At 41.1% G+C, this 25,975-nt stretch overlaps 2 protein-coding genes across 7 annotated transcripts in view; both read left to right on the forward strand.

Moving 5' to 3' along the window:
- The first annotated feature begins 1,065 nt into the window (after positions 1-1,065).
- On the forward strand, positions 1,066-10,351 carry LOC116366652 (28S ribosomal protein S33, mitochondrial-like). 2 transcript variants are annotated; one of them, XM_031818691.1, is made up of 3 exons: positions 1,066-1,294; positions 7,813-8,033; positions 9,416-10,351. In XM_031818691.1, exons 2-3 carry the CDS (start codon positions 7,819-7,821, stop codon positions 9,519-9,521), a joined length of 321 nt encoding a protein of 106 aa, XP_031674551.1. In that variant the 5' UTR covers positions 1,066-1,294; positions 7,813-7,818; the 3' UTR covers positions 9,522-10,351. The 2 variants fall into 2 exon arrangements, with proteins under 2 accessions (XP_031674551.1, XP_031674550.1); XM_031818690.1 differs by lacking the exon at positions 1,066-1,294 and adding an exon at positions 1,802-2,006.
- Positions 10,352-23,173: 12,822 nt separating this feature from the next.
- The window catches only part of LOC116366651 (serine/threonine-protein kinase B-raf-like), a 45,560-nt gene continuing 42,758 nt past the window's right edge, over positions 23,174-25,975 (forward strand). For 3 of the 5 annotated variants that reach the window (XM_031818684.1, XM_031818683.1, XM_031818688.1), the window contains exon 1: positions 23,174-23,373. In XM_031818684.1, the coding sequence (XP_031674544.1) occupies positions 23,218-23,373 (156 nt within the window). In that variant the 5' untranslated portion in view covers positions 23,174-23,217. The remainder of the gene's footprint in view (positions 23,374-25,975) is intronic. The other 2 variants (XM_031818687.1, XM_031818685.1) reach the window with 1 other exon arrangement.

Raw genomic sequence — 25,975 nt, forward strand, 5'->3', positions numbered from 1 at the left:
CTGATGAGTCCGAATTTGAGGTTTTGGTTCCAATCACCATGTCTTTGTGAGACCAGAGTAGGTGATCGGATGATCGCTGCATGTGTGGTTCCAACCGTGAAGCATGGAGGAGGAAGTGTGATGGTGTAGGGGTGCTTTGCTGGCGCCACTGTCTGTGATTTATTTAGATTTCAAGGCACACTTAACCAGCATGGCTAGCACAGCATTCTGCAGCGATACGCCATCCCATCTGGTTTGGGCTTAGAGGGACTTAGTGGGACTATAATTTGTTTTCAACAGGACAATGACCCAACACACCTCCAGGCTGTGTAAGGGCTAAATAACCAAGAAGGAGAGTGATGGAGTGTTGCATCAGATGACCTGGCCTCCACAATCACTTGACATCAACCCAATTGAAATGGTTTGGGATGAGTTGGACCGCAGAGTGAAGGAAAAGCAGCCAACAAGTGCTCAGCATATGTGGGAACTCCTTCAAGACTGTTGGAAAAGCACTCCAGGTGAAGCTGGTTGAGAGAATGTGAAAAGTGTGCAAAGCTGTCAAGGTAGCTACTTTGAAGAATCTAAAATATATTTTAATTTAACACTTTTGGTTACGACATGATTCCACATGTGTTATTTCATAGTTTTGATGTCTTCACTAATATTCTACAGTGTAGAAAATAGTACAAATAAAGAAAAACCCTTGAATGAGTAGGTGTGTCCAAACTTTTGACTGGTACAATATGCTTCAGTACGATAAGATTTTTAGTATTTATAGCAGTGGTTATCAACTGTACTGTAGGGATGGAACGTAAGTCGCTGGATATTGAGGTCGTGGTGGCAGCTGCAGTGAGCTATTTGGGTGTACAAGACTTGACATCAGAAGAGTTACAGGGTGTGTTGAGTGATGGTGTCCCGTCCTTTCAGGCTGTTGGTCTGAGGTAGGACTAGAGAGATTTAAATAGTGGAGTAAGGTGGTGGGTTTTTAGTGAGTGCAGGGTTAGATGGTAGGGTATTTTTTGAAAATGTATTTATTTACATTTTCAAACCACGTATAAGGTAGTTATACTCCAGTCTAGTAGGTGGCGGTAATGCAACATGTATTGGCTGCCAACCGCCGTTAAACATAATCGAAGAAGAATATTATAGAAGTGGAGGCATGCTTGAAGGTTAGCGACATATTGAACGAAATACAATAACATCTACTAGTGACACACAAACTGAGTAGCAAGTTATGCAATTATCGTGTAGAACATGGTAATATAATCTACATTTGGATATAACAAAGCTACTACACAAGTCGCGGTGATTCCAGGTATGTATTTGGCTGTGGACGCAGTGAGTCATTTTGTCATTCAGTGTATGTTTTCCTCTGTTTTAAAACTGATCATGAACGTTGATGATGTGTTTGACTATGATTTTTCGATTGGTATTAAACCATGACCAATGAAGCGCTTTCATAAACTGGTTGGTTGCTTAGAAACTATGGGACAAAACTGGGTTTACAGAAGACGTTCAATATGGCGATTTTTTATTTTAATCCCACGGCCAAAAAAAAGACCGGTAACGTGTCAAACACCGAGCGCACAAATAGTTCCGTGTGCAACAAAAGTAATCAAGGTAAAACGGCAACACCGAAATGTTTTTAGGGAAATAAACCCAAGATGTGCTGGGATTTCGATGCAAACATTCTTAACTTTTATTTAAAAAAATAAATAATAATTGCAACTTTTTTACAAGTTGAGCCACAGTGTTCATTTAAATTAAAATGCCCGAGAAGCCGGTGTTTGCAGGATATTGTCACGGGTGTTAAATCCGAGACAACCCTTCTTCCTGGTTTGCAAGCTGGCCAATTTAGTCTCGTCAAACAGATGAACATTATCTACATTTTGTTTTAAGCTGTTGTCTAGTGACATTTATTTGGATACATACATAACAATGAGCTAATGAGGCGCGATTTCGCCCTGGCACAGAACATGTGCTCTCTGTTCAGAGCAGCTAGCCGACAACACAGCGACAGTAACACGGTCAGTTCCAACACTGAAGCTGTCTAGGCTGCTGCAACCTTGTACCTTCTTTTCAATTGGAATTTCTGTCTGTCTCTAGCTGAGAAACGCTGTCGCGACTCTTGTTCATTACTTTGATATGGGACAGCTGGAGATGGAATTTGAATATTGAAACCATGTTGCAAATTTCGGAGAAGCAGACAGCAACGTTTATACAAATCTCTGCTGTTGAAAACTAAATGTTGGCCTAAAAAGAAACGTGAGATAATGTCTAGATGCTTTTTATGGTGGAGATCAAGTTCATAAATTGCCTGGCTGGGCTTATGATACAGTGGATTGCGGTCAGATGCAACTGAGTAAATTGGAATTTTAAAGTCGTAGATTTAGCCAGTGGTAATTTGTGGAATAGACACTGGCTGGAATGCGCTTTTACCCAATCAGCATTCTGGATTAGACCCAATCGTTGTATACATTCATAACATTATCTAAGTGATGTTGTTGACGTTTAGTTACCTGGGTCAAGGTACAGCACATTTTTGATGGGTGGCTCTTGGACTATTTAAAGAGGAACTACTTTGCAGATATGAAACACACAGTGGTGGGAAAAGTACCTAAACTGTTATACTTGAGTGAAAGTAAAGATTCCTTTTTATAGAAAATGACTCAAGTGAAAGTCACCCAGTAAAATACTACATGAGTAAGTGTTTGGATATAAATATACTTATGTGTCAAAAGTTAAAGTAGAACTCATTTCAAATTCCTTATATTAAGCAAACCAGACTGCACCATTTACTTGTTTACATTTTTTTTTGACTGATGGCCAGGGGCATACACCAACACTCAGACATTATTTACAAACAAAGCGTTTGTGTTTAGTGAGTCTGCCAGATCAGAGGCAGTAGGGATGACATGCGATTTTTCTCTTTGAAAATGCGTGAATTAGATCATTTTTCTGTCCTGCTAAGCATTCAACATGTAAAGAGTGCTTTTGGGTGTCGGGGAAAATGTACGGAGTAGAAGGTACATTTTCTTTTCTTTACGAATGTAGTAAAGTAAAAGTTGACTGATTTTTAAATAGTAAAGTACAGATACCCCAAACGACTTCAGTAGTACTTTTAAAGTATTTTTTCTTCAGTACTTCAAAGTACTGAAAACAGACAATCCACAATATCAGTCAAAAATATACAATTCCCAGTTTATGCTACGAAACCAACTTTTATAAGAGATTTTATAAATAGGTTATATTTGACTCTACATTCCATGACGTACACCAAGGCATTGTTGTCAGAATAGGTCCATGCGGTTCAACACATGATTTATATAATAAACGAATACATTTCTTGGTACTCCAGAAAATATTGCTAAGTCAAATCAAATTTATTTATATAGCCCTTCGTACATCAGCTGATATCTCAAAGTGCTGTACAGAAACCCAGAAACCCAGCCTAAAACCCCAAACAGCAAGCAATGCAGGTATAGAAGCACGTGTGTGTGTGTAAGTCACAGCGGGCCTGGTACCATTCGGAATGCAGTCTGTTTCAATGGCTCATTATGTTTTTTGGGGGCAAAAATGGACAAATGTAACTAAGGCTGGGAATGTTCAATTCAATCACAGAGAGATTGAAAACCAGCTTCTATCTCAAGGCCATCAGATTTTCTAAAAAGCCATCTCTAACTCAGAGAAGCTTCTGCCTACATTGAGACCCAATCACTGGCAACTTTTTAATAAATGGACCGCTAGTCACTTTAAACAATGCCACTTTAAATAATGACACTAATTTTGTTTGCATATCTTACGTTAGTCATATCAAGTGTATATACTGTATTTTATACCATCTATTGCACCTTGCCTATGCTGCTCGGCCATCGCTCATCCATATATTTATATGTGAATATTCTCATTCACCCCTTTTAGATGATTGTGTATTAGGTACTTGTTGGGGAATTGTTAGATATTACTGCACTGTCGGAAGTAGAAGCATTTCGCTGAACTCTCATTTACATCTGCTAACAATGTGTATGTGACCAATAAGATTTGATTCAATCAAACTAGCAAGGCCAAGGATCACAAGTCAGTTATAATGTGGCTGATAGGCTAGCGTATCTATTTATGGAGCAAGATAAAAAAAAACAGACTACATTTAATCTAGATAGCTAGTTGCTAGGAGGATGTCATTGGAGGAGTGGGTGAGTGACTGACTTTTCCGGTGGTTACAGACCTAGGGATGCAGGTGTCATTTGGTTAAGCTAGCAAGAAATATGAATCACTATTCTTAAATTAGAGTGAATTTGCAAACGCAAGAGATATGCTATCTACTTTTGATTTCAGAGCGCAGAATAACTGCTGAATTTACCGACGCGCAACACCTGCTGAATATGACCGGTGTCAGTAAATGTAGGCTAAGTTAGACACCACACAAACAGCCTAACCAGCTCTGCTAGGTGGGAGTCAAATGGTCAGAGGTGAGGTGTTCTCTCATTTTGTGTCTGGAAGTAACTAACAAGCCAACTTTAGCCAGTTAGCTTGAGTGCTTGGTTGGGACAAGCCTGCATGGTTGGAAGGCTACAGAAGGGCGAGGATGCTACAATTCCCCGTTGCTTTATTACATTATCTATTTTTCTTCCCATGTTAGTGGTTTTCAATTGGTCAATTGGTAAATTTCCTGATATCTAATTGGTCGTTAGTCTTGTCTCATCGCTGCAACTCCCGTACGGACTCGGGAGAGTCGAAGGTCGAGAGCCGTGCTCTCTCCAGAAACACAACCCAGCCAAGCCGCACTGGTTCTTGACACAATGCCCGCTTAACCCCGGAAGCCAGCCGCACCAATTGTGTCGGAGGAAACACCGTACACCTGGGGACCGTGTCAGCATGCACTACGCCCGGCCCGCCACAGGAGTCGCTAGTGCGCGATGGGACAAGAACATCACTGCCGGACAAACCCTCCCCTAACCCGGCCAATTGTATGCCGCCCCATGGGTCTCCCGGTCGAGACCGTTTGCGACAGATCCTGGACTCGAACCCAGAATCTCTAGTGGCACATCTAGCACCGTGATGCAGTGCCTTTGACCACTCTAGAGGCCCTAACAGTGCAATGTTGATGGCCAACTAGCAGAAAAAAGTTTGAGGGGTTGTGCTAATCTGGCTCTGACTAGCATTAGTTGTTGATCTTGTTGATGTGTGTATATAGTGAAAAGAGCCCACCTTGTCATGATTGTTTGATCAACAGGACTGAAGTTCCCAAATGTAAGAGGACCCCTGTGGTATTTGCAGAAATCCATTCAGGTGTATTTGTGGCTTTTGGTGAATGTGTTCTATTGCTCTAAAGTCGTGTTGTTGCAACTTCCTGTAAACACACAGTCCAGTTCATAGTGAATGACAGGCCCTACTTCCTGTAAACACACAGTCCAGTTCATAGTGAATGACAGGCCCTACTGCCTGTAAACACACAGTCCAGTTCATAGTGAATGACAGGCCCTACTGCCTGTAAACACACAGTCCAGTTCAAAGTTAATGATGACAGGCCCTACTTCCTGTAAACACACAGTCCAGTTCATAGTGAATGACAGGCCCTACTTCCTGTAAACACACAGTCCAGTTCAAAGTGAATGATGACAGGCCCTACTGCCTGTAAACACACAGTCCAGTTCAAAGTGAATGATGACAGGACCTACTGACGGGAAACACACATGCCAGTTCATAGTGAATGATGACAGGCCCTACTGCCTGTAAACACACAGTCCAGTTCAAAGGAACTGATGACCGGCTCTACTTCCTGTAAACACACAGTCCAGTTCAAAGTGAATGATGACAGGACCTACTGACGGGAAACACACATGCCAGTTCATAGTGAATGATGACAGGCCCTACTGCCTGTAAACACACAGTCCAGTTCAAAGGGACTGATGACAGGCCTCTGTGCAAATGGCTTATTTGTATATAAGCCTACTGTAGTTCTGATTGGCTATGGGGCACCAGTCTGCGTAGACTCTGGTCCTGGACGAGACAGATGGTTTATTTACTGCAGTGTCTACTAATTGTCTAAACGCACGGCCACGTTCCCTCTATATTGCTATAGCATTTTCACAAATGGCCAAACATTTATGAACATGTGAAAATGGCCATATGACCAAGTGCTCGCAATACATTTGCAAGCGAGCTACCAAAGAATGGAGTTTCGCTGAGCAGCTATCGTCATTACTGCTGTCACGACCTGTATGCACTTCCTAATGAGGTCTGGAAATAATCTATATTACATTCTGGGGGTAGAGCAGGGGGAATAGTATTACATTCTGGGGGAATAGTATTACATTCTGGGGGTAGAGCAGGGGGAATAGTATTACATTCTGGGGGTAGAGCAGGTGGAATAGTATTACATTCTGGGGGTAGAGCAGGTGGAATAGTATTACATTCTGGGGGTAGAGCAGGTGGAATAGTATTACATTCTGGGAGTAGAGCAGGTGGAATAGTATTACATTCTGGGAGTAGAGCAGGTGGAATAGTATTACATTCTGGGGGTAGAGCAGGTGGAATAGTATTGCATTCTGGGGGTAGAGCAGGGGGAATAGTATTACATTCTGGGGTTAGAGCAGGGGGAATAGTATTACATTCTGGGGGTAGAGCAGGTGGAATAGTATTACATTCTGGGGTTAGAGCAGGCGGAATAGTATTACATTCTGGGGGTAGAGCAGGCGGAATAGTATTACATTCTGGGGGTAGAGCAGGTGGAATAGTATTACATTCTGGGGGTAGAGCAGGTGGAATAGTATTACATTCTGGGGGTAGAGCAGGTGGAATAGTATTGCATTCTGGGGGTAGAGCAGGGGGAATAGTATTACATTCTGGGGTTAGAGCAGGGGGAATAGTATTACATTCTGGGAGTAGAGCAGGCGGAATAGTATTACATTCTGGGAGTAGAGCAGGCGGAATAGTATTACATTCTGGGAGTAGAGCAGGGGGAATAGTATTACATTCTGGGGTAGAGCAGGTGGAATAGTATTACATTCTGGGGGTAGAGCAGGTGGAATAGTATTACATTCTGGGGGTAGAGCAGGTGGAATAGTATTACATTCTGGGGCTAGAGCAGGGGGAATAGTATTACATTCTGGGGTTAGAGCAGGTGGAATAGTATTACATTCTGGGGGTAGAGCAGGTGGAATAGTATTACATTCTGGGGCTAGAGCAGGTGGAATAGTATTACATTCTGGGTAGAATGGGTTTAAACAACCAATTTAGATGTTATGTTCCTACACTGTTGTAGGTGATAAAACGGAGATCTGTCTATAATTACCAGATGCTCATGCCTCTGCTCTACCAATGGAAGTCGTTGTTACAAAGGCGACAAGTTTACGTCCAATATAAGCCAATAGAAACAATATCTTAGGTCCAATATAAGCCAATAGAAACAATATCTTAGGTCCAATATAAGCCAATAGAAACAATATCTTAGGTCCAATATAAGCCAATAGAAACAATATCTTAGGTCCAATATAAGCCAATAGAAACAATATCTTAGGTCCAATATAAGCCAATAGAAACAATATCTTAGGTCCAATATAAGCCAATAGAAACAATATCTTAGGTCCAATATAAGCCAATAGAAACAATATCTTAGGTCCAATATAAGCCAATAGAAACAATATCTTAGGTCCAATATAAGCCAATAGAAACAATATCTGGCCATCCAGAAATACAACACAGATTTCTGCCCCATTGAAGCGCGCGTGTAATTTTTTGTGACGTTGTCAGCTAACCCGTCTATAGAAGTTATTATTTTTTTAGGACATATTTGACCGATGTTTGCTGCTTCTCTTTCCTCTTGTCTTTCAGCGAGTTATGGCCAGCCTGTCCAACTACGCCGTACGTATGGCACGTCTCAGTGCACGTATCTTTGGGGATGTGGCGCGTCCTACGGACAACAAGTCCATGAAGGTGGTCCAGCTGTTCAAGGAGCCGCCCATGGCCCAGAAAAAGGAGGTGTACGACTGGTACCCTCAACACAAGATCTACTATGCCCTTACGCAGAAGCTACGATACATGGGACTCTTCAGGTAGTACATGACGTGGTGATGGGCTTCATAGATCCATAGGGCTATTCATGGGAAAGGGATCTGGGTTGTTTTGGCATGTCTGTGTTTGGCAGTGTGCAGTAATGTTTACAGCCCTACTCTAGCCAGAACCACTGCTATAGGCTTTAGAAGGTTCTTCTGGCTAACCACAGACAGGGAAAATACAGTTTTCTAGATCCTATTTGTCTCTTTGTTCTAACGAGAGTGTTCTAGACCCTGTTTGTCTCTGTGTTCTAGACCCTGTTTGTCTCTGTGTTCTAGACCCTGTTTGTCTCTGTGTTCTAGACCCTGTTTGTCTCTGTGTTCTAGACCCTGTTTGTCTCTGTGTTCCAGACCCTGTTTGTCTCTGTGTTCCAGACCCTGTTTGTCTCTGTGTTCCAGACCCTGTTTGTCTCTGTGTTCCAGACCCTGTTTGTCTCTGTGTTCTAGACCCTGTTTGTCTCTGTGTTCTAGACCCTGTTTGTCTCTGTGTTCTAGACCCTGTTTGTCTCTGTGTTCTAGACCCTGTTTGTCTCTGTGTTCTAGACCCTGTTTGTCTCTGTGTTCTAGACCCTGTTTGTCTCTGTGTTCTAGACCCTGTTTGTCTCTGTGTTCTAGACCCTGTTTGTCTCTGTGTTCCAGACCCTGTTTGTCTCTGTGTTCCAGACCCTGTTTGTCTCTGTGTTCCAGACCCTGTTTGTCTCTGTGTTCCAGACCCTGTTTGTCTCTGTGTTCTAGACCCTGTTTGTCTCTGTGTTCTAGACCCTGTTTGTCTCTGTGTTCTAGACCCTGTTTGTCTCTGTGTTCTAGACCCTGTTTGTCTCTGTGTTCTAGACCCTGTTTGTCTCTGTGTTCCAGACCCTGTTTGTCTCTGTGTTCCAGACCCTGTTTGTCTCTGTGTTCCAGACCCTGTTTGTCTCTGTGTTCCAGACCCTGTTTGTCTCTGTGTTCCAGACCCTGTTTGTCTCTGTGTTCCAGACCCTGTTTGTCTCTGTGTTCCAGACCCTGTTTGTCTCTGTGTTCCAGACCCTGTTTGTCTCTGTGTTCCAGACCCTGTTTGTCTCTGTGTTCCAGACCCTGTTTGTCTCTGTGTTCCAGACCCTGTTTGTCTCTGTGTTCCAGACCCTGTTTGTCTCTGTGTTCCAGACCCTGTTTGTCTCTGTGTTCCAGACCCGGTTTGTCTCTGTGTTCCAGACCCGGTTTGTCTCTGTGTTCCAGACCCGGTTTGTCTCTGTGTTCCAGACCCGGTTTGTCTCTGTGTTCCAGACCCGGTTTGTCTCTGTGTTCCAGACCCGGTTTGTCTCTGTTCTTCTGTACACCTGCTTCAGTGTAGTATTAATTTAGCCCACATCAGTAACACCATTTCCTCCCTGCTCCCCCACCAGAGATGAACACGAGGACTTCAAGGAGGAGATGCGTCGGCTGAGGAAACTGAGAGGCAAAGGGAAACCCAAGAAGGGTGAGGGAAAGAGAGCCACCAAGAAGAAATGAGCACTTCCTGTCCTATAGGACCTGTGGATAAACCCAGTCTGTGGATAAACCCAGCCTTGCCCTCTCATATAGGACCTGTGGATAAACCCAGCCTTGCCCTGTCATATAGGACCTGTGGATAAACCCAGCCCTGCCCTGTCATATAGGACCTGTGGATAAACCCAGCCCTTCCCTGTCATATAGGACCTGTGGATAAACCCAGCCTTGCCCTCTCATATAGAACCTGTGGATAAACCCAGCCTTGCCCTCTCATATAGGACCTGTGGATAAACCCAGCCTTGCCCTCTCATATAGAACCTGTGGATAAACCCAGCCTTGCCCTCTCATATAGGACCTGTGGATAAACCCAGCCCTACCCTCTCATATAGGACCTGTGGGGGAATCACAACAGTCCTCGTTTGCTTCGGGACACCAGAGGAATGGCCTCCCTAACTGTGTTCACAACGGTAACATGTGACCCCACTCAGGATATTCATAATGAATGGATCCTTGGAACAGCTGATGATGTGTGTTGAGAGAATCCTTTCATGACCCCCATCACAGAAGATCCTGTCTGACAAGTGACCAGTCTTTGACCACTGTGTGTTTGGTACATAAAGCATTTCTGTTCATTGCTTTACAAGATGTTTCACTTGTGTCCACGTTGTTATCAGCTTTCTGTTCTCATAGTCTCTGTACAGTGAAAGGGTGAAGGAGATCTGGAGGGCATCGGTACATAGAACTGTGATGCTGGTATGTTCCTATTGACTTGAGACAAAGCTGGTGTTTCACATCTGTTCTGAGTAACACCGGGTGTCATGAATAAAATACTGAAAACAAATCTGCTGAAATGTGACTCTCCAGTTTGTGACTGGTTTATTGCCATACAAATACTGTGTTATACACTGTTGTTACTAGTGACTTAGTGTAACTACAGGAAACCAATTTAAAAACCTGATCTGTTCTCTTTATGAATTAATGCCCAGGGCCCAGTTTTTCAAAAGTGATCTGTATTTCTCCTATCGGATCAACTGAATAGATGCCGGTTCTATTCATTATATTTCTAATCATTTAGTCTGTTTATCTGACAGGAGAAACTCTGATAACTGTTGACAAACGAGTCCCAGAGGCTGGCTGGAGTTTGGATGTCACTCAATACGTGGATGTCTTTAATGTTGCTGACACACACACAAACACACACCGTTCGTGAAGCCATGTGAGTTGTGTGGTGGGTCTTGTCCAGAGACTGACTGGGTACGTCCATCCTATTCCCTATGTAGTGCACTACTTTAGACCAGAGCCCTATTCCCTATGTAGTGCACTACTTTAGACCAGAGCCCTATTCCCTATGTAGTGCACTACTATATACCAGAGCCCTATTCCCTATATAGTACACTACTATAGACCAGAGCCCTATTCCCTATATAGTGCACTACTTTAGACCTTTGCCCTATTCCCTATGTAGTGCACCACTAGGTTGCGGCCCTATTCCCTATATAGTGCACTACTTTAGACCAGAGCCCTATTCCCTATGTAGTGCACTACTTTAGACCAGGACCCTATTCCCTATATAGTGCACTACTTTAGACCAGAGCCTTATTCCCAATATAGTACACTACTTTAGACCAGAGCCCTATTCCCAATATAGTGCACTACTATAGACCAGAGCCCTATTCCCTATATAGTACACTACTTTAGACCAGAGCCCTATTCCCAATATAGTACACTACTTTAGAAAGGTGCACTACATATTTATTTCAATTGACTGATTTCCTTACATAAACTGCAACTCAGTAAAATAATTTAAATAGTTGCATGTTGTGTTTATATTTTTGTTCTGTATAATCCTCTCTTTGGATTGGTGGATACATCCTAGTTTATTTGAATATTTTGTTGAATATTCGATGAGGGGTTCCTGACGTCACCTGTCTGTAATTACGTGGAGAGTGAGACGACTCATGAACAGGACTGTCAAGAACCGGGATAAACTGATTTGAAGTGTTTTTTTTTTTTCTTCTCAAAGTTGCCGGGATGTCACGTGTTCTACTTATCAGCACGCTCGTAACAACCTAAACATGACAGATCTTCTATTCAATCAAATAAGCCTCACGAAGCAAATAAGCCATTACACTTTTTTGTTGACCAAAAGTCGACACTCATTCTCATTATTTTACGTTCGGTTACTCAAATCAAATTCAAAACCAAGATGCTTTATTGGCATGAAAAACACTGCGTCAATATTGCCCAAGCAACAATGTATACAATATAAATTGTAATAAAATAATGCAGAATAATAATAATAAAATGGTAATAAATAATACGAATAATTAAAGGGTAACAGTTAATAGTAGAAAAATAATAAATAATAGGAATGAAAAAAAGCTAAAAATGGAAAATGAAACTAACTCACCATTACATCAGTACTACCACTAGCATCACCATGACTAATACAGTACTATACTACCACTAGCATCCCCATGACTAATACAGTACTATACCACCACTAGCATCCCCATGACTAATACAGTACTATACCACCACTACCACTAGCATCACCATGACTAATACAGTACTATACCACCACTACCACTAGCATCACCATGACTAATACAATACTATACTACCACTAGCATCACCATGACTAATACAATACTATACTACCACTAGCATCACCATGACTAATACAATACTAAACCACCACTACCACTAGCATCACCATGACTAATACAATACTATACTACCACTAGCATCACCATGACTAATACAATACTATACTACCACTAGCATCACCATGACTAATACAATACTAAACCACCACTACCACTAGCATCACCATGACTAATACAATACTATACTACCACTAGCATCACCATGACTAATACAATACTATCACTAGCATCACCATGACTAATACAGTACTATACCACCACTACCACTAGCATCACCATGACTAATAAAATACTATACCACCACTACCACTAGCATCACCATGACTAATACAATACTATACCACCACTAGCATCACCATGACTAATACAATACTATACCACCACTGGCATCACCATGACTAATACAATACTATACCGCCACTACCACTAGCATCACCATGACTAATACAGTACTATACCACCACTACCACTAGCATCACCATGACTAATACAGTACTATACCACCACTACCACTAGCATCACCATGACTAATACAGTACTATACTACCACTAGCGTCACCATGACTAATACAGTACTATACTACCACTAGCATCACCATGACTAATACAATACTATTCCACCACTAGCATCACCATGACTAATACAATACTATACTACCACTAGCATCACCATGACTAATACAGTGCTATACTACCACTAGCATCACCATGACTAATACAGTACTATACTACCACTAGCATCACCATGACTAATACAGTGCTATACTACCACTAGCATCACCATGACTAATACAGTGCTATACTACCACTAGCATCACCATGACTAATACAGTGCTATACTACCACTAGCATCACCATGACTAATACAATACTATACTACCACTAGCATCACCATGACTAATACAGTACTACACCACCACTACCACTAGCATCACCATGACTAATACAGTACTATACTACCACTAGCATCCCCATGACTAATACAGTACTATACCACCACTACCACTAGCATCACCATGACTAATACAATACTATACTACCACTAGCATCACCATGACTAATACAGTACTACACCACCACTAGCATCACCATGGCTAATACAGTACTGTACCACCACTACCACTAGCATCACCATGACTAATACAATACTATACCATCACTACCACTAGCATCACCATGACTAATACAATACTATACCACCACTAGCATCACCATGACTAATACAATACTATACCACCACTAGCATCACCATGACTAATACAATACTATACTACCACTAGCATCACCATGACTAATACAGTACTACACCACCACTAGCATCACCATGACTAATACAATACTATACCACCACTACCACTAGCATCACCACAACTAATACAATACTATACCACCACTAGCATCACCATGACTAATACAATACTATACCACCACTACCACTAGCATCACCACAACTAATACAATACTATACCACCACTAGCATCACCATGACTAATACAATACTATACCACCACTACCACTAGCATCACCATGACTAATACAATACTATACCACCACAAGCATCACCATGACTAATACAGTACTATACCACCACTACCACTAGCATCACCATGACTAATACAGTACTATACCACCACTACCACTAGCATCACCATGACTAATACAATACTATACTACCACTAGCATCACCATGACTAATACAATACTATACTACCACTAGCATCACCATGACTAATACAGTACTAAACCACCACTACCACTAGCATCACCATGACTAATACAATACTATACTACCACTAGCATCACCATGACTAATACAATACTATCACTAGCATCACCATGACTAATACAGTACTATACCACCACTACCACTAGCATCACCATGACTAATAAAATACTATACCACCACTACCACTAGCATCACCATGACTAATACAATACTATACCACCACTAGCATCACCATGACTAATACAATACTATACCACCACTGGCATCACCATGACTAATACAATACTATACCGCCACTACCACTAGCATCACCATGACTAATACAGTACTATACCACCACTACCACTAGCATCACCATGACTAATACAGTACTATACCACCACTACCACTAGCATCACCATGACTAATACAGTACTATACTACCACTAGCGTCACCATGACTAATACAGTACTATACTACCACTAGCATCACCATGACTAATACAATACTATTCCACCACTAGCATCACCATGACTAATACAATACTATACTACCACTAGCATCACCATGACTAATACAGTGCTATACTACCACTAGCATCACCATGACTAATACAGTACTATACTACCACTAGCATCACCATGACTAATACAGTGCTATACTACCACTAGCATCACCATGACTAATACTATACTACCACTAGCATCACCATGACTAATACAGTGCTATACTACCACTAGCATCACCATGACTAATACAATACTATACTACCACTAGCATCACCATGACTAATACAGTACTACACCACCACTACCACTAGCATCACCATGACTAATACAGTACTATACTACCACTAGCATCCCCATGACTAATACAGTACTATACCACCACTACCACTAGCATCACCATGACTAATACAATACTATACTACCACTAGCATCACCATGACTAATACAGTACTACACCACCACTAGCATCACCATGGCTAATACAGTACTGTACCACCACTACCACTAGCATCACCATGACTAATACAATACTATACCATCACTACCACTAGCATCACCATGACTAATACAATACTATACCACCACTAGCATCACCATGACTAATACAATACTATACCACCACTAGCATCACCATGACTAATACAATACTATACTACCACTAGCATCACCATGACTAATACAGTACTACACCACCACTAGCATCACCATGACTAATACAATACTATACCACCACTACCACTAGCATCACCACAACTAATACAATACTATACCACCACTAGCATCACCATGACTAATACAATACTATACCACCACTACCACTAGCATCACCACAACTAATACAATACTATACCACCACTAGCATCACCATGACTAATACAATACTATACCACCACTACCACTAGCATCACCATGACTAATACAATACTATACCACCACAAGCATCACCATGACTAATACAATACTATACCACCACTAGCATCACCATGACTAATACAGTACTATACCACCACTAGCATCACCATGACTAATACAGTACTATACCACCACTAGCATCACCATGACTCATACAATACTATACCACCACTAGCATCACCATGACTAATACAATACTATACCACCACTAGCATCACCATGACTAATACAATACTATACCACCACTACCACTAGCATCACCATGACTAATACAATACTATACCACCACTAGCATCACCATGACTAATACAATACTATACCACCACTACCACTAGCATCACCATGACTAATACAATACTATACCACCACTAGCATCACCATGACTAATACAATACTATACCACCACTACCACTAGCATCACCATGACTAATACAATACTATACCACCACTAGCATCACCATGACTAATACAATACTATACCACCACTAGCATCACCATGACTAATACAATACTATACCACCACTAGCATCACCATGACTAATACAATACTATACCACCACTACCACTAGCATCACCATGACTAATACAATACTATACCACCACTAGCATCACCATGACTAATACAATACTATACCACCACTACCACTAGCATCACCATGACTAATACAATACTATACCACCACTAGCATCACCATGACTAATACAGTACTATACTACCACTAGCATCACCATGACTAATACAGTACTATACCACCACTAGCATCACCATGACTAATACAGTACTATACCACCACTAGCATCACCATGACTAATACAATACTATACCACCACTAGCATCACCATGACTAATACAGTACTACACCACCACTAGCATCACCATGACTAATACAATACTATACCACCACTAGCATCACCATTACATCAGTACTACCACTAGCATCACCATGACTAATACAGTACTATACTACCACTAGCATCACCATGACTAATACAGTACTATACTACCACTAGCATCACCATGACTAATACAGTACTATACCACCACTAGCATCACCATGACTAATACAGTACTATACTACCACTAGCATCACCATGACTAATACAATACTATACCACCACTAGCATCACCATGACTAATACAATACTATACCACCACTAGCATCACCATTACATCAGTACTACCACTAGCATCACCATGACTAATACAATACTATTCCACCACTAGCAGCACCATGACTAATACAATACTATACTACCACTAGCATCACCATGACTAATACAGTACTACACCACCACTAGCATCACCATGACAAATACAGTACTATAATACCACTAGCATCACCATGACTAATACAATACTATACTACCACTAGCATCACCATGACTAATACAGTACTACACCACCACTAGCATCACCATGACTAATACAATACTATACCACCACTACCACTAGCATCACCATGACTAATACAATACTATACCACCACTAGCATCACCATGACTAATACAGTACTATACTACCACTAGCATCACCATGACTAATACAGTACTATACCACCACTAGCATCACCATGACTAATACAGTACTATACTACCACTAGCATCACCATGACTAATACAATACTATACCACCACTAGCATCACCATGACTAATACAATACTATACCACCACTAGCATCACCATGACTAATACAATACTATACCACCACTGGCATCACCATGACTAATACAATACTATACCGCCACTACCACTAGCATCACCATGACTAATACAGTACTATACCACCACTACCACTAGCATCACCATGACTAATACAGTACTATACCACCACTACCACTAGCATCACCATGACTAATACAGTACTATACTACCACTAGCGTCACCATGACTAATACAGTACTATACTACCACTAGCATCACCATGACTAATACAATACTATTCCACCACTAGCATCACCATGACTAATACAATACTATACTACCACTAGCATCACCATGACTAATACAGTGCTATACTACCACTAGCATCACCATGACTAATACAGTACTATACTACCACTAGCATCACCATGACTAATACAGTGCTATACTACCACTAGCATCACCATGACTAATACTATACTACCACTAGCATCCCCATGACTAATACAGTGCTATACTACCACTAGCATCACCATGACTAATACAATACTATACTACCACTAGCATCACCATGACTAATACAGTACTACACCACCACTACCACTAGCATCACCATGACTAATACAGTACTATACTACCACTAGCATCCCCATGACTAATACAGTACTATACCACCACTACCACTAGCATCACCATGACTAATACAATACTATACTACCACTAGCATCACCATGACTAATACAATACTATACTACCACTAGCATCACCATGACTAATACAGTACTACACCACCACTACCACTAGCATCACCATGACTAATACAATACTATACTACCACTAGCATCACCATGACTAATACAGTACTACACCACCACTAGCATCACCATGGCTAATACAGTACTGTACCACCACTACCACTAGCATCACCATGACTAATACAATACTATACCATCACTACCACTAGCATCACCATGACTAATACAATACTATACCACCACTAGCATCACCATGACTAATACAATACTATACCACCACTAGCATCACCATGACTAATACAATACTATACTACCACTAGCATCACCATGACTAATACAGTACTACACCACCACTAGCATCACCATGACTAATACAATACTATACCACCACTACCACTAGCATCACCACAACTAATACAATACTATACCACCACTAGCATCACCATGACTAATACAATACTATACCACCACTACCACTAGCATCACCACAACTAATACAATACTATACCACCACTAGCATCACCATGACTAATACAATACTATACCACCACTACCACTAGCATCACCATGACTAATACAATACTATACCACCACAAGCATCACCATGACTAATACAATACTATACCACCACTAGCATCACCATGACTAATACAGTACTATACCACCACTAGCATCACCATGACTAATACAGTACTATACCACCACTAGCATCACCATGACTCATACAATACTATACCACCACTAGCATCACCATGACTAATACAATACTATACCACCACTACCACTAGCATCACCATGACTAATACAATACTATACCACCACTAGCATCACCATGACTAATACAATACTATACCACCACTACCACTAGCATCACCATGACTAATACAATACTATACCACCACTAGCATCACCATGACTAATACAATACTATACCACCACTAGCATCACCATGACTAATACAATACTATACCACCACTAGCATCACCATGACTAATACAATACTATACCACCACTAGCATCACCATGACTAATACAATACTATACCACCACTACCACTAGCATCACCATGACTAATACAATACTATACCACCACTAGCATCACCATGACTAATACAATACTATACCACCACTACCACTAGCATCACCATGACTAATACAATACTATACCACCACTAGCATCACCATGACTAATACAGTACTATACTACCACTAGCATCACCATGACTAATACAGTACTATACCACCACTAGCATCACCATGACTAATACAGTACTATACCACCACTAGCATCACCATGACTAATACAATACTATACCACCACTAGCATCACCATGACTAATACAGTACTACACCACCACTAGCATCACCATGACTAATACAATACTATACCACCACTAGCATCACCATTACATCAGTACTACCACTAGCATCACCATGACTAATACAGTACTATACTACCACTAGCATCACCATGACTAATACAGTACTATACTACCACTAGCATCACCATGACTAATACAGTACTATACCACCACTAGCATCACCATGACTAATACAGTACTATACCACCACTAGCATCACCATGACTAATACAATACTATACTACCACTAGCATCACCATGACTAATACAGTACTACACCACCACTAGCATCACCATGACTAATACAATACTATACCACCACTACCACTAGCATCACCATGACTAATACAATACTATACCACCACTAGCATCACCATGACTAATACAGTACTATACTACCACTAGCATCACCATGACTAATACAGTACTATACCACCACTAGCATCACCATGACTAATACAGTACTATACCACCACTAGCATCACCATGACTAATACAATACTATACCACCACTAGCATCACCATGACTAATACAGTACTATACTACCACTAGCATCACCATGACTAATACAGTACTATACCACCACTAGCATCACCATGACTAATACAGTACTATACTACCACTAGCATCACCATGACTAATACAATACTATACCACCACTAGCATCACCATGACTAATACAGTACTACACCACCACTAGCATCACCATGACTAATACAATACTATACCACCACTACCACTAGCATCACCATGACTAATACAATACTATACCACCACTAGCATCACCATGACTAATACAATACTATACCACCACTACCACTAGCATCACCATGACTAATACAATACTATACCACCACCAGCATCACCATGACTAATACAATACTATACCACCACTAGCATCACCATGACTAATACAGTACTACACTACCACTAGCATCACCATGACTAATACAATACTATACCACCACTAGCATCACCATTACATCAGTACTACCACTAGCATCACCATGACTAATACAATACTATTCCACCACTAGCATCACCATGACTAATACAATACTATACTACCACTAGCATCACCATGACTAATACAGTACTACACCACCACTAGCATCACCATGACTAATACAGTACTATACTACCACTAGCATCACCATGACTAATACAATACTATACCAATACTAGCATCACCATGACTAATACAATACTATACTACCACTAGCATCACCATGACTAATATAATACTATACCACCACTAGCATCACCATGACTAATACAATACTATACCACCACTAGCATCACCATGACTAATACAATACTATACCACCACTACCACTAGCATCACCATGACTAATACAATACTATACCACCACTAGCATCACCATGACTAATACAATAGTATACCACCACTAGCATCACCATGACTAATACAGTACTATACTACCACTAGCATCACCATGACTAATACAGTACTATACCACCACTAGCATCACCATGACTAATACAGTACTATACCACCACTAGCATCACCATGACTAATACAATACTATACCACCACTAGCATCACCATGACTAATACAGTACTACACCACCACTAGCATCACCATGACTAATACAATACTATACCACCACTAGCATCACCATTACATCAGTACTACCACTAGCATCACCATGACTAATACAATACTATTCCACCACTAGCATCACCATGACTAATACAATACTATACTACCACTAGCATCACCATGACTAATACAGTACTACACCACCACTAGCATCACCATGACTAATACAGTACTATACTACCACTAGCATCACCATGACTAATACAATACTATACCACCACTAGCATCACCATGACTAATACAATACTATACTACCACTAGCATCACCATGACTAATATAATACTATACCACCACTAGCATCACCATGACTAATACAATACTATACCACCAATAGCATCACCATGACTAATACAATACTATACCACCACTACCACTAGCATCACCATGACTAATACAATACTATACCACCACTAGCATCACCATGACTAATACAATAGTATACCACCACTAGCATCACCATGACTAATACAATACTATACCACCACTAGCATCACCATGACTAATACAATACTATACCACCACTAGCATCACCATGACTAATACAGTACTGTACCACCACTACCACAACCATCATGAATTATCAACAATACTATACCATCACTACCACAACCATCATGAATTAAACTGATATCATTACCATCACCCCTACTACTCGTACCACTACTATTAGGAATAATAATCACAACCATAATAATAATTAAGTTAATTATTCAATGTCTCAGGCTTCGGGAGGCAAATCCATATTTGGCTGCAAGAGGAGTCGTTGCTCCTTCACCTATGAGTATTTGGCTGCAAGAGGAGTCGTTGCTCCTTCACCTATGAGTATTTGGCTGCAAGAGGAGTTGTTGCTCCTTCACCTATGAGTATTTGGCTGCAAGAGGAGTCGTTGCTCCTTCACCTATGAGTATTTGGCTGCAAGAGGAGTCGTTGCTCCTTCACCTATGAGTATTTGGCTGCAAGAGGAGTCGTTGCTCCTTCACCTATGAGTATTTGGCTGCAAGAGGAGTCGTTGCTCCTTCACCTATGAGTATTTGGCTGCAAGAGGAGTCGTTGCTCCTTCACCTATGAGTATTTGGCTGCAAGAGGAGTCGTTGCTCCTTCACCTATGAGTATTTGGCTGCAAGAGGAGTCGTTGCTCCTTCACCTATGAGTATTTGGCTGCAAGAGGAGTCGTTGCTCCTTCACCTATGAGTATTTGGCTGCAAGAGGAGTCGTTGCTCCTTCACCTATGAGTATTTGGCTGCAAGAGGAGTCGTTGCTCCTTCACCTATGAGTATTTGTTGTTTTTCCTTTTAATAAGATCAAATGTGGAATAAATGTAGTAATTTCTACGAATAATGAATAATAATCTCTTGGTGAGGATTATATTTCTCACAGTAAATGAGAAAGTGCATCTCTGTTTCTACCTCCCCTGTCATGCAGTGACCACATACACGCTCCTCTTTGGGGAGCCATGTCTTTTTATGTCTGCCGGTTTCTATGTCAATCGGAGGTCACTCAGCCTGTACTTGGTAAGGATCTGTCTCTGCTTCGTATCTCTGACAGAGTAGAGATAATCAATTCAATTTCAATTTAAGGAGCTTTATTGCCATGGGAAACATGTGTTAACATCGCCAAAGCAAGTGAAGTAATAATAAATAATAATAATAATAATAATAATAAACAAAAGTGAAATAAACTATAAAAATGTACAGTAAACATTACACTCACAACAGTTCCAAAATATTAAATAACTTTCAAATGTCATATTATGTATATATACAGTGTTGTAACGATGTGCAAATAGTTAAAGTACAAAAAGGGACAATAAATAAACATAACTATGGTTTGTATTTACAATGGTGTTTGTTCTTCACTGGTTCCCCTTTTCCTGTGGCTACGTTGGTCTCCATTATAAATACTCCTCGCCTGGCGGACGAAACAACGCCACCTGCTGGAGGAGACAGATTTTGGGCCAAATTACCCCTCTCGGTTCGCCTTTTTACCCTCTCTGGTCTAACTGAGATTTTAACTACTGGAGTAGTTAAACCTTACATTGACTGAAACTAATTATCTTCTTACAATATTATTTTTAATGGTTAGTTGAGCTGATCAGTCTTGGCCCAGCCCACCATTTTGTTAAAAATGTCATTTTAAAATGTTATCAGAGTTTGGCTTGCCTGTCTGTGTATGGTGGTAGACCTACAAAGGTTGGTGCTATACATTTGTTTTGTGGTTAGTGTTTTTTTTTGTATTTTGTTGGGAAGCGTTTTATTTTGCAGGTGCACTTGATGCAGTTGTAATTGGACCAGCTACTAATCAGTAAGCAAAATCATATGCGGTCACTGCAACAAATTAAATACTCGTTTTTGACATAATAAACCAATAGAAATAGTCACTGACACAGAAAGGAGGAAAGTGGTACCCTGATTTCCTCGTGTACCCCAAAACCATCACATCCCGGTTGCTTTTACTAGGCAGTTACATTTCTTGAATCTGTCTCCCCCTCCTGTCTCCTCTCCTCGATTATTTTCCACTCAGCTGATCGCAGTTTAAAATGGCGGCGTTGAGTAACGCCGAGTCCCCACCGCCCGTCTTCAACGGTGACACGATGGACCGAGACCCGGAGCGGGAGCGGGGACTGGAGGAGCTGGGAGCCTGCCTGGACCCCGCCTGTTCGGTGGGGATCCAGGAATGTCCGCAGGACGAGGAGGTATGGACCGGGGAGACGGGGGTGAAGCTGGGCATGGCGACACGGGGGTACCGAGTGGAGGTTGCTGGATGGGGATCTTTAGGAAACACCGGCTGTAATATGGATCGTGGGGATGCATTGCAGGGGGCGAGATGATGCACTAAAATGGAAATGATTTCCATCACTAACGTCTCCTTCGTCCTCTTTGTATTTGCCGTTATTCCTTAAGGTGCATTTTGCGTTAGACTACATCGATCACGTTAGATTTGTGTAATAGTACGCTGACGGCAGTGTTTATTTCAGGCCTGCCTATATTTCATTTGCTTTTCGAGTTTTTTTTTCTCTCCAGCAGGTCTCTCTCTCTCTCTCTCTCTCTCTCTGCGGCGGCTGCATCCCAGCTCTCTGTTCGCTACCTGGCACCGTTTGACTTCAACGATCTACCGCGTACGGCTTGATAATACATCGTTTTATATCGATATAGCTAACGGACAAACTTGTATTTATATATATGAACAATTCATCAGGGATTTTCGTCAATTCGATACAGAGAACCCCTTCGTGGGCTGTCGACGGGAGCTGATATGTCTGTGCACAGATCGGCTTTGTTTTGGTTGATAAAATGTACATTATTTTACAATATAGATCCAATGTTATGGAGGTTCATGCAGAATTATTAGCGCACGAATATTAATAGCTATTCACTAAGCTAGGCCTCTTCCATCGCCATGGCTCAAATGATATGCTCCTAGCTAACGTTACATTTATGTAAAGTTAAAACTTATTTTTCGACAGCTATTTCAAAAAATATTTTTGCTTTCAAAGCAAGAAGGCCTGTATCGAAGACATGCAATTCAAATAAAGAACATGATGCAACAGTCAAAAGGTATTTTGTGAGGTGACATATCAAGCGTATCCAATTGACCATAATATAAAATAATGCCAAAATCACAATCGCATCATATTGTATCTATTAGTCAAATAGAAAACGCTGTAAGTTGTGCAACGAGCCAAACCAAAATCATCAATCAATTCCCTGTCAGCTTAACTTTGGGACCTTGAGTAACCTGCTGTTTGATACTAGTGGTTTCTCTGGTTACAGTACAACTCATAAACCAATTCACCTGGGATCCAGGTAATTACATCAATTAGTAGGCCAAATTAGTACGATTTTTTTTATTTATTTAAAGGTATATTCAGATAGCTAAACTTTCTCCTTCCCAAAAGTGCTTGACTGATTGACTGATGTTATTGTATGCCTTCTCAATAAATACAATATCTTTATTGTCTGTTGAAATTTTGTTCGCGCGGGATATCTGCAAATCTTCAGGATATCTTCCATTCTTAGTGAATAATATTGGCCCCCATTCAGCAGTCAACAGAATCTAAATAGAATCAAACAGAATTCAAATAGAATCAAACAGAATTCAAATAGAATTGCACGTAGAATCAAACAGAATTCAAATAGAATGCACATAGAATCAAACAGAATTCAAATAGAATCAAACAGAATTCAAATAGAATGCACGTAGAATCAAATAGAATGCACGTAGAATCAAACAGAATTCAAATAGAATCAAACAGAATTCAAATAGAATGCACATAGAATCAAACAGAATTCAAATAGAACAGTTAGACAGGCTCCAGAACTTTGGCTACTGGTAACTATTTTTGAAACCTCCAGCTTTGGGCAGGATGTGTCAATGTGTAGTTCATACATGCATAATCTATGCGCAATAATTACTGTCTTACCTCAATTAGCCACGGAATCCAGAGTTTGAAAGCAACAGTATTTCTGGAAGCTGTGCTGCTTCACCCCCCCCCCCCCTCCCATATGGGCTAGCCCCCTAGCAATTTGATTTCTAGCCAATGAGCTTCAGCCCCTCGCCATTTTGAGTGATAACGAATCAAGATGCAGAGTGGAGAGAGTAATGACATATCTGTTCCGATGTGACGTAGTACGCAATTTTATCGAGAACCGCTATTGGCTAGTGAGCGTTACTTTCAGAACTACTGGCTAAAAGGTACCGGAGAATCTCTTTTAATAGTCATAGAATCAGAGAATGTCATTGAATTTGAATTCTATCATTTTTGATCACAAGTCCTATTGCCCCAAAACAGTAAAACATTGTCCAGACTGAGGCCAATTAGAGTCCAGAGGTGTCACATCCACCTGCTCCAGATATACACATGATGTGCGCATTTGGAGTTATTTTCATGAAACAGTACTCGCCGGCTTCACGTTTCTATCCACAGTTTTTATGCAAGTAGTCATACCGTATTAAAAGTGGGAGTTTCTCCCATTCTTCTCTGCAGATCCTCTCAAGCTCTGTGTGGGTTGCATCGCTGCACAGCTATTTTCAGGTCTCTCCAGAGATGTTTGATCGGGTTCAAGTCCGGGCTCTGGCTGGGCCACTCAAGGACATTCAGAGACTTGGCCCGAAGCTAGCTTGGCTGTGTGCTTAGGGTCGTTGTCCTGTTGGAAGGTAAACCTTCTCCCCAGTCTGAGCGTCCTGAGCACTCTGGAGCAGGTTTTCATCAAGGATCTCTCTGTACCTTGCTCCGTTCATCTTTCCCTCGATCCTGACCAGTCTCCCAGCCCCTGCCGCTGAAAAACATCCCCACA

The sequence above is a fragment of the Oncorhynchus kisutch genome, unplaced genomic scaffold, assembly GCF_002021735.2.
Source record: "Oncorhynchus kisutch isolate 150728-3 unplaced genomic scaffold, Okis_V2 scaffold1552, whole genome shotgun sequence".
NCBI lineage: Eukaryota > Metazoa > Chordata > Actinopteri > Salmoniformes > Salmonidae > Oncorhynchus > Oncorhynchus kisutch.